This window comes from Aythya marila (genome assembly GCF_965140915.1).
Source record: "Aythya marila genome assembly, chromosome: 26".
NCBI lineage: Eukaryota > Metazoa > Chordata > Aves > Anseriformes > Anatidae > Aythya > Aythya marila.
This window is the reverse complement of record NC_139067.1, coordinates 5889523-5907037: the sequence shown is the minus strand read 5'-3', so window position 1 is coordinate 5907037 and position 17515 is coordinate 5889523. Positions and strand designations below refer to the sequence as shown.

General features: G+C 48.9%; 3 protein-coding genes across 3 annotated transcripts; 2 read left to right on the top strand and 1 right to left on the bottom strand.

The window, feature by feature from the left end:
- Positions 1–642: 642 nt before the first annotated feature.
- BOLA3 (bolA family member 3) lies at positions 643–1790 on the top strand. The gene is made up of 4 exons (XM_082779415.1): positions 643–766; positions 870–993; positions 1156–1244; positions 1629–1790. Exons 1-4 carry the CDS (start codon positions 731–733, stop codon positions 1692–1694), a joined length of 315 nt encoding a protein of 104 aa, XP_082635541.1. The 5' UTR covers positions 643–730; the 3' UTR covers positions 1695–1790.
- A 278-nt stretch (positions 1791–2068) lies between these two features.
- On the bottom strand, positions 2069–7544 carry MOB1A (MOB kinase activator 1A). Its single transcript, XM_082779571.1, has 6 exons — positions 7396–7544; positions 5902–6068; positions 4962–5055; positions 3660–3793; positions 3371–3534; positions 2069–2777 (listed from the first exon to the last, which is right to left on the bottom strand). Exons 1-6 carry the CDS (start codon positions 7407–7409, stop codon positions 2700–2702), a joined length of 651 nt encoding a protein of 216 aa, XP_082635697.1. The 5' UTR covers positions 7410–7544; the 3' UTR covers positions 2069–2699.
- On the top strand, positions 7512–17304 carry MTHFD2 (methylenetetrahydrofolate dehydrogenase (NADP+ dependent) 2, methenyltetrahydrofolate cyclohydrolase). Its single transcript, XM_082779570.1, has 8 exons — positions 7512–7668; positions 9489–9673; positions 10549–10671; positions 11158–11310; positions 11390–11497; positions 11874–11966; positions 12974–13099; positions 13932–17304. The coding sequence occupies exons 1-8, from the start codon at positions 7580–7582 to the stop codon at positions 14069–14071; spliced, it is 1017 nt and encodes a 338-aa protein (XP_082635696.1). The 5' UTR covers positions 7512–7579; the 3' UTR covers positions 14072–17304.
- The last annotated feature ends 211 nt before the right edge of the window (positions 17305–17515 follow it).

The window sequence follows — 17515 nt, the reverse complement described above, 5'->3', positions numbered from 1 at the left end:
GACAGTAAATTTATGCTGATAATTTTATTTTGTATAATTTTCCCTCTTTCCCTTTTTTTTTGTGTGTGGTTTTTGTTTGTTTCTTAATGCCCTATTTTTTCCCCTCACCTCCAGTGTTTTGGTAAATTTATTTTTAGGATGCCTAAGAATTCCATGTATGGATCCTTCCCCTCCTTTCCCTTTCCCTTTCCCTTTCTTTTTTTTTTTTTTTTAATTTGTATTTTATTCTAAGTTACACGCAGCCGACCAGGCTGCGAGATGTATTATTCCTGATATCTTTAAAATATTGTGGGTGTTTTAATAAATTTTATATTTATTTTTTGCACTCAAACTTGGCCGTTCTGTTTGTCTCTGCCTGGCGGTGAGGTGGGGGTGAGGAGGGGACCCTGGGGGGGGGGCGGGGGGGCTGCGTGTGTCGCTTGCGGGGGACAAGATGGTGTCGCGGCTGCGGGGAGCGGGGGAGGCTGGGCCTCGGTGGGGGTTTGACGCGCTCTGGGGTGTGGGTGGGAAGGTCGGGGCTGGGTCTGCGGGGGGGTGAGCGGCTGGTCAAGCAGGGCACGGCAAGGGGTCCGGGGGGGCGGGCGGCCGGGCCGAGATCCTCGCAGGGGGCGGCAGAACGGGCCCGAGGCTGCAGCCGGGGTCCTCCGGGCCGCCAGGGGGCGAAGCGAGGCGGCCGCGGCCTTGCGCCGAGCCCTTCCCCGCCTGTCCCCGAGGCCGCCACGGGCCCGAGATGGCCGCCGCGGCGGGGCTGCGGCTCCGCGGGCCGGTGAGTGGCGCGGCCGCCCCGGGCCGTGCCGCGGGGAGCGGCCCCGCGGAGCGGTGTCACAGCTCGTTTGTTTTGCGCCCCCTCTCTCCTCTCCCCGCCCCAGCTCGTTCTGCGGTGCGGCCCTTGGCGAAGCTTCACCTCCCGGACGGACGGGGAGGCCCGAGTGACCCGCGTCCTGCGGGAGAAGTTCCCCCGCGCCTCCGCCATCAGGGTGGTGGACATCTCCGGTAACCCACCAGCTCCCCTTAAACCCCCGCCCCGTGCTGTGCGCTCCGCCGCCGCGGGGCTGAGCCCGGCCCGGCCGCGGCGGTTGCCGGGGGCCTCTTGGCCGGGCGGGCGGCGGCAGCGCTGTGCCGGGGGCCGCACCGCGGGGCTGCGCTTCCTTGCAGGAGGATGCGGCGCTATGTACGAGGTCCACGTCGAGTCGGAGGAGTTCAGGGAGAAGCGGATGGTGCAGCAGCACCGGATGGTTAACCAGGTGAGGGCGGCGAGCTGCGAGCTGCAGCAGCCGGTGCACGGCGCCTGAGCTGCAGACCCACGCACAGCCGAGCATCGGCATGCACACAGCAGTGGTTGGCACGTGCACGCTCCTGCGGCACCACGTCTGCATGGCCTGGGCATGCAGCATTTGTCTCTGCTTAGTTTTGCATCCTGCTTGTGTGTGTATGTTGCAGCACTGCATGCAGTCTGCTTGCACGCACAGCACTTGCAGTTGACACAGCACACACTGCATTTGCACTTGAGCACTACATGCATACAGCACTTAGTTAGGAGCTCCACTTCAGCACTCAGTACTTGGTGTTTTAAAGCCACCCACTTTTACCTTGAAGTGGGACTTAGTATTTGTGTTCGTCTCTTGCAGGCACTGTGTGAAGAGATCAAGAACATGCATGGACTGCGCATCTTCACCTCCACCCCAAAGCCCTGATACTGGGCTGAGCTCTGTGATGGGAAGGGGGGGAATGTGAGGGGACTTGTGCAGCTGCCGGGAATGGCCTGGTCAATAAAGATGCTGGAGACTGTGTGTGTGAAGAGACTCTGGACCAGCCAGAACTGGGGGGCAGAAGTAGGATGCTGCTACAGCCACCAGCCAGGGGGACTCCCTTCAAGGGAAAATGTTCTTAGGGTTGTTTGTTTTCAACTGGAACACGTGGGGGCTGTGAGGGCACCAGTGCATGGAACAAGGACAAGACATCCATTAAAAAAGAGAACAGGAAGAAGAAACTTTATTGCCTTGCCACACATGGTCCCTGCCATTCCCTGTGTCATGTTCCCTCCCCTCCCCCCCCCCCCAGCTGGGGACAAAAAAGCTGCTCTGCACACCAAGGGGAGAGGCTCCCCTTGACAGGCACTTTTTTTCTCCTCCCCCCAATGCTGCCATGGGCGGAGCTTAAGGCTCTTGGCCAAAGTGCATCTAAATCCAAAAAAAGCACTTCCAAAAATAAGGTGTGCCACTGCTGCTCTTTCCTAAGGGAAGCATGTGCTGGTTATAGCGCCCAGGCTGGCTGCTTGTAGGCCAGGTTCTGTATCCATGGGATCCAGAGTGAAATTGCTCCAGCACTGAAAACAGCAGTGTGGCACTTTGGAACTTCACCCATGCCTGTGGGAAACAAAGCAACCTGCTACAAGCTCTGTGTCAGCCCCAGACTGCAATTCTTGCCAGACTTGAGTACATAGCTTAGAAAAAAACATACGAAGCAGCACTAGTCACCACAGCTCAGCCACCAGTTATAAAACAATGCAGGCTGCCACTGTGCAGTACAAGCACTGTTTTGCCGAAGGCCTGCAAGACTGAGGTGAGGCAACGCCAGCCAGCACATCATCCAGCTTTTTGAGGCTTGCACTGGTGAAGGGGAAAGGGAGAACGGCTGGTGTACAAAGCAGAAAGGAACAGCCACAACCAGAAACTGAATGGGGTCCTCCTGGGGAAAGTTTATCTGTCTTTGGAGCCTAGCTTCTCAATCAGTTCCTGCAGTGGAGCCAACTCCCGCCTGTCGATCAAGTTAAATTCCTGGCAAGAAAAAGCATCACAAGAACTAAACACACTGCTGAAAGAGCCACTAGAAAACACAAGGCTCCAGGTGCAGCCAGCACACATGCACTGGGAACCAGCTGCATAAATGCGTGCTGGCATAAATTCCCATGCAGACGTTACTGCAGCCATCTCTCCCGTTTCTCTGCAGAGAGATTCAAGTGTTTTGGGCAAACCATGTTGCACTGTTGAGGCTGCTCAATGAGTCACCCACAGTTACAGGCTGTTAAATAATGGGCAACGTGAAAAAGGTGCTGCTGCTACCTCAGAGTCGGTTACTGAGCTACAAAACCCCAAGTTCTCTTTGAAGTCCGGACCCTTTGTGAGCTTAAAATTAGAGAGGGAAATCGAAGCCTTTATAGCCATCTTGCACAAAAATCATAACAAGCCCCAGATGACACTGCTGTATGGTTCACATGGTAAAGAGGGTGAGAGCTGAGCTGTGTTCCATCACAATGCTGTTGTAGACCTTCAAAGAGCAAGTAGGCTCTTAAAATCCAACTCCCTTTAAAAGCAAATCAGGAAACAAGAAACCCTGGTGGAGGCACGTGACCAATTGTTCTGCAACTTACCTGCACAAAGAAGATAAAGTGCTTGAAGGAGGTGTTGAGGTGGGCCTCCTCCTGCAGCCGCATGACAGAATCAAAGTGCTGGTGGTAAATGTGGGCGTACACGCGGAATAGCCGTTTCAGGATGGTCTTTGCCACCGACATGAAGTTCTTGGGAAAAGGGACGCCTGAAAACCACCAATATGCGGGGATAAGTTTCAGTTTGTTAAGAAGTAAAAAAGAGACCTTCCGGTGGCACTGTGGTTCAGTCCTATATACAAGGCATGTTGCATCATGCAACAGTTGCAATTACCAATCTTTGAAGGGAAGAGGGTTTCGTCATCCAGCTGGTCCTGAACCCATGTCATCAAGTAATCAATGTACTTTGGAGCTGAGCACTTTATCGGCTTCTTTATGTTGGTGCCGTCTGCCCAATGGTACTCATATCTGTTGGGAGACCGAAAAAAAAATCTTTGCTATATGAGTAAAAGAAATACATTTTCATTGTGTTGTGGCTACTCTGGCAACAAGGCACTGCAGCTTCCTCCTTATCTTGGTAAGGTGTGCTCTGCAAAAGAAGCACTGCAGCAACCCTCACAAGTGATGTTCAACTGTGTATCAACCTCTTTCAACATCAGCATTCCTTTAAATGAGGTGCGTGATGGGGCCAAACCCCAGTGCTCAAGTTACTACATATAGAATCATACAGTTTTCAGACATCAACGGAGAATTCAGCACTCCCTCGGGGAGATGCACACCAACACATGAGATAGCCAAGACCCCATCCTGAGGCCATATGTCAGCCAAAAGCTTTTAAAAGCCACCATCTCAAAGTGACACATGCTTATAAATCCACAGCTCCTCAGAACAGGGGCACATTTCTATCAGAACACTATGTAGCATGGAACTCTCCCTTCTCAGAGATCTTCTGCAAAATTGTACAGTAGGGAAAAAAAAACACGTTTCAATTGTCATGTCTCAACCACCAACAAGTGAAAATGAACACTGCACTTTAAACAGGAAGTCGTTACAGGAAATATCCCCAAATATAGAAACAGGAACTTATGATCTAGATAATTCTGGTTAGAAAAGCAGGGCAGGACTTTACACAGCACCCTACATATACTGCTCAACAGCCAGACTCCATGCTGCTGTCCCAAATAACAAGCCTCAACCAACCTTACCAACATGATACGCTGTTGTTGCTTCAACTCAAAGTACTTAAGTTCAGAACCATCATATATACTCTTCTTCAACCTTTCAATCTTCTTCAATCACTTTCACTCAGAAAAAAACAAGCAATGACCTCTTGGAGCACTTGCTCTGAGACAACAGATTGAGAGATGACTCGAACAGAAAGATCTGCCACTTCAAAGTTACATCTCTTATTTTCCTTAAAATAAATCTGCTACTGATACCATGCGGCTTCCCTAATGGACCACATCACTTCGCATGCAGATGAGTGACTCTACAGGAGAATGATGCTGTGCCCCAACACCATCCAGACACATCTGATTCCCTTTTTTAGTTTTTCTTGACACACTTGAGTGACCTGAACATCCATCCACTTCCCCAACACATAAATCGCAGCTGTAGACTGCCATAAACTTCTGACCTTGGTCCAGCAGACATGACCGGACAGCTGGCCTCTGTGCAAAACTCTGTGATGGTCCCATAGAGCATATTGATTTGGTTGAAGAAATCCACCGCTGTAAATGAAAAAGTATCAATTTTACCCAAAATGCAAACAAAGCAGACTGCAGCACCAATTTGCTTCCATTCAGCTGACATTGCCTCTGAAGATCACCATCACAGGGGTGAACATACTGCAAAGCCCTCCACAAAAGCAAACACACCATCATGTGGCTGACTTCAAGACCCTTTGACCATCTAGGAACATGAATCTCTCAGTCAGCTTTGATCTTTTTTTTTTTTTTTTTTTTTTTTAATCTTTTTTTTTTTAATTTCTGGCTACTGCCCCTAACTTATTTGTATGGCATTAAGCTGTACATAACCTCCTAACTTCCTGTAACTTTGAAATAACTGCTTTAGTTCCCAGCCACCTTTGTAAGAAAGAAAATACAACTCCTAAGTTACCAACACAAACCTGGAGAATATGGTTGAAGAATACAGTTCAATTTTTTACCCAAGCTGTTTACTGTCAGTTTTTGCAGCTAACAGCACTAACTACTGGTTTTATAATTCCAAAATCAAGGCTTACTCCTAATTCTAAAAATAACCTTTCACAAACCTAATCATCTTTACAAGTTGGAACTTGAAGAAAATGTACCCCAAAACCACAATAGTATGTATTTGTTTCTTGATTTTTTGCTTGCTTCCAGAGCACAAAACCCCTTTGACACTCAACTTACTTTCCTTTTATCCCTACCTAGTTAAACAGAATCTAGCCAGGATGTGAACTTCATCTGTTTATTATTATTATTATTATTTTGTTTGTTTGTTTGTTTGTTTTCTCTTAAGGATGAAACCCAAACATTTGTATTCCTCCCACTTCACTTCCACACATGGATGGATTGCTTTTTCATAGGACTTACTGTTAACTGCGATCCACTCATTAAGGTCCTCTCCCTCTGGCAGCATAACTGCTTGCCTAAGGTTACCACTCCCCAGGGTGGCTTCTGCATGTTTCAAGAGTTCATACTGATGGGAGCCTTCAGGAATATTCTTCTTGGGTTTGAATGTTTTCGAAGATCGACTTCCACTGACAAAACAGAAACATTTCTAGTTAATCTGTCAGCTGCAATCCCTCCTAAGAAATATTTCCTTCCTGATACAGCTGAATTACTCCTTGCCATTTGGCACTTTTAGCTGTGGTAACACCAGCTGTTTACCCCTCCCATCCCCCTGCCAGGGTGAACATATCATATGCTCAGGCCAAAGTGTTTCCAACAGCCGTGTGCACACTTCCCTTTTTACATGTAATAAACATTTGGTGCAAAGGCCTAAAAACTGATCAGCAACAGTTACATTCAGAGTGACCCAGGAACCAGGAAACAAAACCACCAGCTGAGTGGGTCAAGTTTGACAGGGCAAAGGCAAGACACTCAGACACACCACAGAAACAATCTGCTCAAAATACCAATTTAACAGACTCCAGCCCTAAAACACAAATTACTGTAGCAGTTGCAATTGTCTCTTGTGTTCTGCAACATCTGTGCCACTGCACAACTCCATGCCCCTACAACAGTGCCAAAGCTGCTCTCCGCAGGGTGCTCAGAGGGACACAGGTCATTGAACTGAGTACTGGCTTTAGACCCGTGCTCAAAAGCTGATACTGCCAAGAGCGGAAGGAATTTCTGTGCCTACAAACCACAAAATGTTAACTTTCAGACTGAGCAGAGCCTACAGTGTCCTGTTCTCAGCCTTTGCCAACTCTGCTTCTGACTTAGGGTGGTGCAAGCTGAAGCATCAAGGAGGGTACATATGCTTCATCGCTGGTCTGCTGCCTCCCCTCGTTGTACACAACCAGCCGTGCTTGGCTCACGCACCCTTCACACCAGCTTCCTGGTTCAGCATTACTGCATGGCCTGATGTCTTTGCACACTGCTTATGTGCAACCTTCTGAGCGGAAATAAAAGACCCTTCAACCCAGCTCATTCTTCAGCCAAGCCACTGCCTCCTGTCACACCACAGGCAGACAACACAGGCCCAGCACATTGCTGACCACAGGCAGAGTCCCGAAACACAGACCCAGCACACTGCCGACCCCAGAAAGAAGGCGCTCGGCCCCTCCCCACACCACAAAACGACACCGATCCTTCCGTCACGCCCGCCAGGCTTCCAAAGCTAAAAACCTTTCGGAGCACTCACACCACACGGCCGTGCCGCAGCTCACCCCTGCAGCTGGTAACCGACACCTTTCCGCACCGAACAGGGCCACGAGTCCGACAGCCGCCACCCCCGAGGCTTCCCCCGACCGACGCTGCGCTCCCCCAGCCCCTCGCGAGGCCCCCGCCGCCAGCTCCCCGCCTCCCCTCACAGCCCGCCCCGCGCCCCCTCCCCGGAGCCCCCCGCGGCCCGGCCCTCACAAGAGGAAGCTCATGGCGAGCGGCGCCGAGCGGCCCGAGGGGAAGCGGCGCCGCTCCCGCCGCAGCCGTGCCCCGCAGCTCTCGCGAGACCTAGCCCGGGCCGCGGCCCCGAGCGGGGGCGGGCCCTCGGCGCGCTATAAGGGGGCGGGCGGGGCAGCCGGGGGCGCCTCTCCTCGGTGCCGCCATGGCCCCCGCGCTGTGCCCGCTCCGCGCCCTCGGCCGGGTCGCGCTGCGGCCCCCCTGCGGCCGCCGCCTGCACCTCAGCGCGCACAGGTAGGGCCCGGCCGCGGGGTCGGCGCTGCCGGCGACGAGTGAGGCGTGAGGCGTGAGGCGGGTCCCCAGCGGCCGCGCCGGGCGCTGCAGGCTGATGAAATCCCGCTGCCGCCTTGCGTGGCGGGGCTGCGGCAGCGGGTGTGCCCCGGGGGGGCTCGGCTGGGGGTGCTCGCCGTTAGGGTGAGGTGCGGAGCGGTTAGCGTACCGAGGGAGCCCCGTGCTTGAATGGGTCGGAGCCTAGGAAAGAAGGGAGCGCCGCACGCCGTCCCAGGTTCGCGCTGGGGTGTGAGGCTTTCCCGTGCTCCTGCTCTGCGTTGCTCTGGGCCTGGAGCAGCTCCGGTGGGGGCTCCCCTTTGCTGCAACCGTGCCTGGAGCACGGAGACCCCTCACGAAGCAGTGCTGGGCTCGTGGGACTCAGGGAGGAGGAGGAGGTCTGTGCGTCAGGTAGCTGGGGCTGCTCAGTTCTGGGGAAGAGGACTGCAGCAGCACGCCTTGTGTCTGTTGGGCTGTGGGAGGTGAAAGCTCTCAGGCTGCCTTCTAAGGGACGGTTGTCTCCTGGGTTTTCTTGGCAAGTTGGTGGTGGTGCATCTTGCTTGCTGATTGCCTCAGAAATGGGCAGGTCCTGGCTGTGAGCGATGCCTGTGTAGTGATGCTGGGGAGCAGCTCCCCCTGCTCTGTGTGAGGGGCCTGACAGAGGAGCAGAGTGCTTGGGTAAATACTTGGGTAAGCGAGTGAAGAACTCATTATGAGGCCTTGCAGGAAGGCACTGCAGTGAAGTCTAAAAGTGAATCTTGGGTAGGTCAATCCCTCACAGAGGGACTAGTGAGTGAGAGTTGCATTCTAATGTGAGTGATAGCCATAACCTGAAGTAAAAAACAAATGTGAGCAGTGTGCACAGGCTGTGCTGATTGGGGCTGGCAGCTGTGGCCTCATTAGTTGTAATCTGTGCCAGCCTTTCTATATGCTGCAGGCTATCCAGTTGCTTGGAATGCATTTGACAGAGACTCTATATTCTTCCTACAAATTTAGACCAGAGAAGTATGTGAGGACCCGTTCTGACATGGTTCAAGTGGACAGCTATCCCCTCAACTCCAGATAAGCACTGTAGTCTTTTGAAGGGGCTGGAATTGAGTACCCAATCCAGTTCTCACAATCTAAAGAGTTGACTGGAGTGGTGGCAGCAATTAGTTGAGCAGGGGAGGGCATGTGCCAGGTGTATGCGAGGTGGAATGGTGGTATTCCTGAGAAATCTATGGGTGACCGGGCTCTCTAAGAACTGCACTTGGTGCAGCAGTATGACACCCTTCTTTGCTTGTGTCAGACATGCCAGAATTGCTTGGTAACTTCTGTAGTGGAAATTCCACTTAAGTGGAATGAGTTCTGCCTCCTCATGTAAGTCATTTGTAGTGAAACTCATGCCTTTGAAAGGGAAGGGTGACTGACTTTTGAGAAGTGGAGGCTAATCATATAGCCCATGCTTCAAGCTAAAATACAAATGATACATGTGTACCCCCAGTCTTGCAGAGAAGCAGAGTGTATAGTTTCTTAGGCTTCACAAAAAAACCCCTCTGTCCCTCCAGTAGTTTTGCTTATTAAGTTTCCAGCTCTACTGCCCAAAGCATTAAGACTGAAATATGTTGCGTAACATAGCTTGCAGAAAAAAAAAAGCTTTGTAATAAAGGCTTGTACTTGGCTCAGATGAGAGACAGTTCTGTCCTGCTTTGTGGTTAGCACCTGTTTCTTGTGCTAGTTTTGCACAAAGCTTGGATTTGATGTTCCTAACAATGCTGACTGCTTTGGTAACACTTTTTCCACTGCAGAGATGATGCAGTTGTGATTTCTGGAAGGAAGCTGGCCCGACAGATCAGACAGGAAGCCCGTCATGAGGTTGAACAGTGGGTAGCAGCTGGAAACAAGAGACCTCACCTCAGCGTTGTTCTAGTTGGTGAAAATCCTGCAAGTCACTCCTATGTATTGAACAAAACCAAAGCAGCTGCTGATGTTGGTAAGTCTTGCACTCTGCTCTGAAACTGGAGCAAAGTAACTGCTTCCTGTTTCATTGGCTGAGGGGAGTCCTCTATGCTGGAAACTGTGGAAGCTCTTAGGATGCATCCACGTGGCTGCTTTTCACCTCAGCTGCATCGCTGTCTAGGTTTATGGCAAAACTTTGGCTGCATTCATAGTAGTGCTGAGATGTAGTTAATAGGCATAGTTTGAATGTATTATGCCACTTGAATCCTCTAGGGCAACATCAAACTCTACAGTTTGGGTTTGCAATCTTTGCAGGCCTGTGTAAAACACTGGCAAGGCTTTGATTTGCCTTTTTAAATTAACTATCCAAGCTGCAATCACATTGAGCAGAGTCTTGCAAGCCAAGGTCAAATTTAGTGTTCAGCCAAAGATTTCCTGAGTATACTTCTGGAGAAATGTGCTGAAGGGGGTCCAGGGCACACAGTGGTGTTATTTCTTACTGAGTTCTGTGCTGCTGAAGCCTTATTTGGAACTGACATTTTAGGCCAACATCCCCTTCTTACTGTGGTGAAGAGGGTCTGCAGGAGGTGCAGTTGCATGACATCATAACACATTTGCATTTAGTTTCTCCAAGCCCTCCATGCACTTTTGGAAGGCCTCTGGTTTCAGCAGGCTTTCCCAGGAATGACTACACAGACTAATGGTCCTTAATCATAACTTGTGAGACTTGTGTAGATCTACAACCTGGAAGGTGTTCATTGTTGTATGAAGCATGAAATTCTTGGTGTATCCATATTGGGTTTTGTGCAGAAATGAAACTAGACAGTTTAAATCAGCATGGGTTCGGAAAATTGCTTCACACTTGTATATATGCTGCTGTCTAATGCAGCACTCTCAATGACTGCACAGGAATCAGCAGTGAGACGATTCTCAAGCCAGCTTCAATTACTGAGGAAGAACTACTGGATTTGATTGGCAAACTAAATAATGATGCCAATGTGGATGGCCTGTTAGTGCAGCTTCCTTTACCTGGTGAGTAGCTGGATATCAATCTGTTTCATTTTTATGTAAAGATTTCTAAGAGTTTATGGGCCATAAGGAGGTATAGCTCAGGAGTTCTTTTGCCACATGAAATGTGGCACGCTGATGTAGCTTAAAGAAATTGATTTTACTACTTCATCATACTGCTGCCTATATGAGTTGAGTTGATGGGGGTCATGGAAATCTATTCTTGTGTGAGGAGTATCAGCTTCCTAAGCCAGGAGTTTAAATTTGGTTGTGACACTGAGGCAGTCTAAAAATACACTCTGCATTAGTGACACTGTAGTTCCCAGGTGGTTCCAGTCCCCTTCTGCTGGGAGTTCTTAGCCTTGAACTCACTGGAGGCTTTGAATAAATTCAAGCTTACAAACTTTGAAGGGGTTGAGGGGCTAGTGCAGTGAGCCTGGCTTCTGGTTGACTGCAAAATGAATTATTTTTTTGTCTGATCCCTAGTGCTAAAGCTTTTATCTTTTCCAGAACACATTGATGAGCGAAAGATTTGCAATGCTGTGACTCCAGACAAAGATGTTGATGGCTTTCATGTAATAAATGTGGGGCGCATGTGCCTTGACCAGTATTCCATGCTGCCAGCTACCCCATGGGGTGTGTGGGAGATCATTAAGAGAACTGGTAAGCTGTTGCAGTATTTGGCTGCTGTATGGCTCAACTCCAGCTTGTATTTGTCTTAAGACTCTCATGTCTACTGCAGGCATTCCGACACTGGGGAAGAATGTGGTGGTGGCTGGCCGGTCAAAGAATGTGGGAATGCCCATAGCCATGTTGCTGCATACAGATGGCAGGCATGAGCGCCCAGGAGGTAGGAGCTTGCTGGTCTTGGAGCCTGTGCACCAGGCAGTTGTGGGAAGAAGCCCTTTGCCTATGCCACAGTCTTTGTTAGGCTTTTAAACAGGTCCTAGGCCTGTCTCAGGGACTATGACATCATGTGGGCTGTGGTTGAGGCTGGAGAGTTAACTCTGCACATAGGCAGTCTTGTAATGCTTCAGAGCCTTCTTCAGTTAGTCCTTGTCCTTCTCTATACAAGACCTCTGCCTTTGTAGGCTACTCCCAGTGGTTTGTCCTCAGGCTCCTGTATTCTTGCTACCTTCACAGGTGTCCTCAAAGGTGAAGAGTTACAAGTTTGACAGGTTTAGGTACACTTATGGGTAAAAGGCTTCATGTAACCCCTTTTGCAGGTGATGCCACAGTAACAATATCACACCGCTACACTCCAAAGGAGCAGCTGAAGCAACACATGATCCGTGCTGACATTGTGGTAGCAGCAGCAGGTAAGACTGAACTCTCAGTACAGGTGAGACACACAGAAGATGCTGCACTGCAGCTTGTGTGATGTTTCTGATGGGAATCTTTTCTTGCTGGAGACAGTTCTGTTGGTATATGTTCCGGGGCCTCCCTATCTGAGGCATCTCTGGCAGCACAAGGATAATTTCGTATTCTTATGGCTGCTGGCAGCTGCTGTAGGCAAGGGCTGGCTGTTTGAGCCAGCCAGTGTATCCTGTGATTAAGCCTAGGAGAGTCTAGCAGAGCTGTTTGTGGCCCTTTGAAATGCAAAATGATATCTGTCAGGAGGGCTTTGTGTGCCAGCAAGCACTTGATCAGACCTAAAGAACAGCTACAAGTAGATGTACTCCATGTTGGAAGTGGGGTCTTGAGCTATCCCCTTGGCATGGGGGGTAGCTCATCAACAGAAAAGTTGACTTGGGTGTTGATGCTTGGCAGCTGAAGCTTGCTGTAAGCTTGTGGGAAAGGAGAGAAATGTGGGTTAGAAATTGGGTATGAAGAGAGATAAAATACTGGAAGGATTTGAACTGATGTTTGAAGGTAGTGTTGCATAAAAGCAGAAATGCTGCTGGCAGAAAAGAAGGCATGTTCATAGTCAAAAGTGGTCAGTAAACCAGAGAAAAGATCACATGAAACAGTTAAGTTTTAAGTGGAAGGTAGGATGAGTTCCTCAGCTGATGCAGTATGTGGTAGAACCAGACAAACACCCCACATTGAAAGGGGTGTTCCAAATTCTTTGCCAGACTTCTTTCTTGGGGATGGATTCTAGTTCTTTATACTGAGACTATAAGTGAACAAATCCTTGATTTCTGGGTGAGATGAACCTCTCAAGGAGTGGCACTGGATTTTGCAACTGTGGCTAGATTTGTATTTGTGAGGCAGGAAAAGGCCTGGGTGGGTCAAAACCTACAGGGCTGGGCGGTGTGAAGGTGGGGTTGAGGAGGAATGGGACTGTTTAGCACCACTATAAGCATGTGGTTCTGTTCTCTTACAGGCATTCCCAACCTGATCACAGCTGATATGATCAAAGAAGGAGCTGCAGTTATTGATGTGGGGATAACTAGAGTGCAGGACCCCATCACTGCCAAACCAAGGCTGGTCGGGGATGTGGATTTTGAAGGTATAAAAGACTATGGCATCTCATACTTTGAGCATTAAACTCATGCTTAAACTCATTATTAAACTTCTTAGCATGCTGAGAAGGGGTGAGAAAGTCCTGGTTCATGTAGTGGGGCAAATGCCGACCCATCCTAAAGCTCTCTTGCTTGTGCATTCAGTGTACAAGGGAAGAACTTTCCTGTAATATGGTATGGAAACACTGTATATTGCAATGCAGAAGAGATTCATCCTGGACAGTTGGTCTCCTTTGTCTCTACTGAAATTTATAGCCCATGTTCCTGCTTTTAAATTTTACCTTATGAAAACACATGGAACTCAACTTTTGGCTTGCTATTTACTGGCCTTGCTCACAACTTAGTTGCAACAGTGCCCAGGCAGGCTGTTCTGATGGGCTCCACATCTCCATATACCTTGCAAAAGGCACTTGAAAGTCCTTTTGGAAGAGAGGGCAAATACTCAGACTATTACTTTATTGGAGAGCTTTGCAAGAGTATGCATCAGGCCCATCCATATCTGGTTTCAGATTTGATTTGTTGCATAAACCTAGCTATTAGATCTTTTTTTTTTTTTTTTTTCCCCAGCCTGGGCTATGAAGGTAAGCTTGCTTAATAGTGGAGATGGTCAGGCTATGGTATGCTCTGTGTTGCCTTGGGTAATGAGGAGGAGAGGGGAGGGATGGGATAGTTAACTTGAGACTAATAGTCCTTAGCTGGCAGTCTTGGAGAAACTTCAACAATATTAGATTGATTACAGCTTCATACTAGTCAGCCAGCTTGGTAAGTCTTACTGCTCTTGACTTTTATGCTAAACTATAACTCCTCCCCATTCTGCAGGGGTGAAGAAGAAAGCTAGTTACATCACTCCAGTCCCTGGAGGAGTTGGGCCCATGACAGTTGCCATGCTGATGAAGAACACCATCATTGCTGCCAAGAAGCTGTTGAAACCCAAAGCACTGGAAGCCTTAACTGTTTAACATAAGACTGTTTTTAGCACTGAAAACAACATTCCAAAATGACTCCCAGACAGGCCGATAGAAAATGCAATATTTTTATTTATTGTACAGAAGTGGTATTTCCTATTCTGAGGTCATAGATATTTATTTGAAGCTGAAGCATATGTGCATTAGTTATACTAAGGCATAAGCATCTACACTCCTGGCCTATTCATTCAGCATATAACTTGTAGCAGAGCTGCTTTTTAAGCTAACACTCTTCTTAGAAGTCAGCCCTGCAGCTTACACTGTTCTTGCAGGGACAGAGCAGCACTTGGGATGCTGGGTGTGCAGTTCTCCAGGGAGCTTGGTGCAGTCCTGGAGGAAGTGGAGTGTGCAGCTTCACAGTGCAGAAGTAATGACTTCTGTGTGTTAGTACAGATGCCCAGACTGCTTGCCTTTGACCTGCTCTGAAATACTTTACTCAATGCTAGATGCTTAGTTTGAGTTGAGCTCTTCTGTAGAACCGTCTACTTGAAAAAGCCACATCTGTTCTCAGTTTGGCTGGGGCCATAGACAGTGGTAGATCTGTTGTAATGTTTTTAGTGTGCAGCTATGCTTTTTTTTTTTTTTTCCTATTTGGATGGTGACTTTTAAAAACCCTTTTTCTCTAACCAAAGAAAAACAGTGGGGTGTGGGGGGTTGGGGTGGAGTGCTTTTGGTGACTGTATTGGGCCCACAGTAAGCTTCCTGGACTGTAGTGTGAAAGGATTCCAGTGCTTGGTGAATAATCCAGGATAACTCTGAATAAAATACAGAAGGGGGGGAACCCCACTTGTTTCCTAGAATTACTTCTAAGCAAGTTTTGTACTTCTCTGACAAATTAAAACACTTGTACAGTGAGCTTCCCTTGTTCCCTCAGAGCAGGGCTGGGTCTGGCGTTTTCTCTGAGTTTGACCAAGGCATAAGTGCTACATCCATAATTAATTTTGTTCGTGCCTGAACAAAACCTGTTCAGCTTTTAGACTAGTTGTGAACAAATCCATCAGCTGTTGCTGATGTTTATAGTAACAGTGTAAACATACAGTCCTCTGCTTTTTGCTTGCAAGCTCTGATTATCTAATATTAACCTTATTTTGGAAAAACTTGAGTGTAGTATTGTTCTGGGGTGGTGAGGTGGGTCTAGACTTCTTCCTCTTCAGCATCTGGCCACATACCCTTGGTAAGACTGATTCTATCTTTCTGGGTGCTGGGAAACTTTTTTTTCTGAAGGTGAAGGTCTGTTGCCATGCTAGAGCCACCTGTTGAGTCACTGCAAGCCATGCATTTTCTCCATTCCCCTCCAGGGAAGAGCAGTGACTGTTTATGACAATGCTAAACAAGGAACACCTGGAGAGGGAAGGTTCAATGACTGAGATTGCATGAGGAACACACTAAGAGCAGAGACCAATTTAAATGAGATTTATTGGATTGTATCACTGATAAATACAAAATGGCTAAAGTAGTGCTGTAATGGGGATGGCAAATCTGTGACAATCCAGTATTTCCATATGCAAAACAAAAAAATATAAACCATTTGTAAGACCTATGAGAAGGACAAATTTAGTTGGAACAAGCAGTGTTGTAGAGGGATCTGAGCTTAGGCTTCAGCTGTGCTTTATGAAACAAAAGCCTATGAAGGCTTTGTGGACTCTGGTAGGGGTGCTGTGTAGTAGGTGCTGATATACTGGTTAAAGCAAACTTACTATCTGTGGAGTGATGGCAGTCACAGGCCTATCTGTACCATGCTTTAGCTACCACATGGGAGACTGGTATAAAACACTAAAAAGTACACACAATGCATCCAAGCTGAAATAGTTCTTAGTGTTATCATCAAGCTAAGTGGCACTTGCTTAAGTGGTCACTGGAGTAATACTGTTTTATTAACCTCATCATGGTTCCTCATAAGATATACTTGAACCAGAAAAATACTATAAACAGAAAACTGCGTTTATGTCTTTTTTTGAAGTGACTATTTACAAAGAACTGGGCTCTGTCCCATGCAAAGGTTCAGATCAGTTGCAATATTGAACCAGTGCCCCAGAAGCCCCTCTGTGGCTGGCCTTAGCACAGAATTCATATAAATAGCTGGTAGGCTGTTCCTGCTTGGGAGATGAGGGGGAGCTTTGTGCTACCTTAAAACCACAAGAAACATCCATCTACCAGAGATAAAGTCGACAAACAAGACTAGTTTTTCTAAACCATAGGCTGCAGGCATGCTAGGAAGGAAAGCCATTTGAAAGCCTCATTGATGCCCCAGCACTGCTGGAAGAAAGTGAGAGCTGGGCAAGTTGAACTGCCTGGTGCCAGAGGTGGCTCCTGACCTGCTCTCTGGTGGGGAAGCAAGTGCAAAGTGTGTGGGGATATAGGGTGAGGGACATACTTGCTCTCCCATCACTGCTTCAAGCTGTTAAACCACCTGGGTATAATTACAATTGAGGAGCTCAAGGAGGTGCAAAGTCCCTTGTGCAGGGGCTGGGTGGGCTCCTTCAGTGTGCCCGTGGCAAAAGCAAGGTGAAATAATACTCCAGCTCATCGGGCTTCTGCGTGGATGCAGCTATTACTCCAGCCCTGTTATCAGCGTAGGTTTCCAGACAGCACTGGGGATCCTAGATGGGTTCTGTGAAAACTGTGCTTTGCTAGGGCTGTGGGCATGTGGGTGGGTAAGGCAATGCTTGCCTAACGGCTCTGCTGCAGAAGCCGCTCAATTCCCTGCGGAAACCATTTCCAGTTCCCTGCAGAAACTATGACCCGCTACCTGCAGCAGCAGTGCCTGACAGCCAGCAGAAATCATGCCCTGTTCCCTGCTCTGCTGCTGCTCTCAGGCACTCGCAGCCTGCCTGTTGTTACCTGCAAGAAGCAATGGCCTTTGGCCTCAAGGTCTCCTGCTCCAGAGCCTTTGCTCCTCCTGCCAGTGCCTGGGGCACTGCCACTTTGCAACCCTTGCTAGCCTGCAATGCATCCTCCTAACCTACTTAGATGTCTATGCTGGGGCAAGCACAGCTGTGTCCCCCTGGGGCAGGAGAATCCCACCTGCTGAAGCAGAGAGACCCTGATTGGGTTGCTGGGAAGCTGCAGCATGGCTGTGCTGCAAGAGGGGACTCCCACTGCAAGGGGTCAGACTGCTTTTGTTTGCATCCTGCAAACTCAAAGCATGAGGCTCCTCACGGGAAATGCACTGCCCCCTTTGCCAAGCCAGATTCTGCAGGAGTCACGCTGTGATTTCAGGGCAGGGGCAGCTGGGACACATTCTCCCACTTCTCAGGCAGGCAAACCTCCTCCCCACCCCAAAATCCCCCTTGAAAGGTTTACCCCAGCACAGTCCCCTGCTCCATAGGCCATGCATGCAGCCAACTGTTCCCTGACATCCATGGACCTGACTGCCTTTGACTTCTCCATTCCAGCAGCAATTCTAGGGCAAGTGGAGGCCAAATATGCCAACTCCAC

Coding starts and splice junctions, on each gene's coding strand:
- BOLA3 (XM_082779415.1), top strand. CDS start 731: ATGGCCGCCGCGGCGGGGCTGCGGCTCCGCGGGCCG. Junction 767..869: donor GGCTGCGGCTCCGCGGGCCG/GTGAGTGGCGCG, acceptor TCCCCGCCCCAG/CTCGTTCTGCGGTGCGGCCC. Junction 994..1,155: donor CAGGGTGGTGGACATCTCCG/GTAACCCACCAG, acceptor GCTTCCTTGCAG/GAGGATGCGGCGCTATGTAC.
- MTHFD2 (XM_082779570.1), top strand. CDS start 7,580: ATGGCCCCCGCGCTGTGCCCGCTCCGCGCCCTCGGCCGGGTCGCGCTG. Junction 7,669..9,488: donor CTGCACCTCAGCGCGCACAG/GTAGGGCCCGGC, acceptor TTTCCACTGCAG/AGATGATGCAGTTGTGATTT. Junction 11,498..11,873: donor CAGGCATGAGCGCCCAGGAG/GTAGGAGCTTGC, acceptor CCCCTTTTGCAG/GTGATGCCACAGTAACAATA.
- MOB1A (XM_082779571.1), bottom strand. Junction 3,794..4,961: donor GTCATGTCTGCTGGACCAAG/GTCAGAAGTTTA, acceptor GTCTCCCAACAG/ATATGAGTACCATTGGGCAG. Junction 2,778..3,370: donor ACTTTATCTTCTTTGTGCAG/GTAAGTTGCAGA, acceptor TTTTCTTGCCAG/GAATTTAACTTGATCGACAG.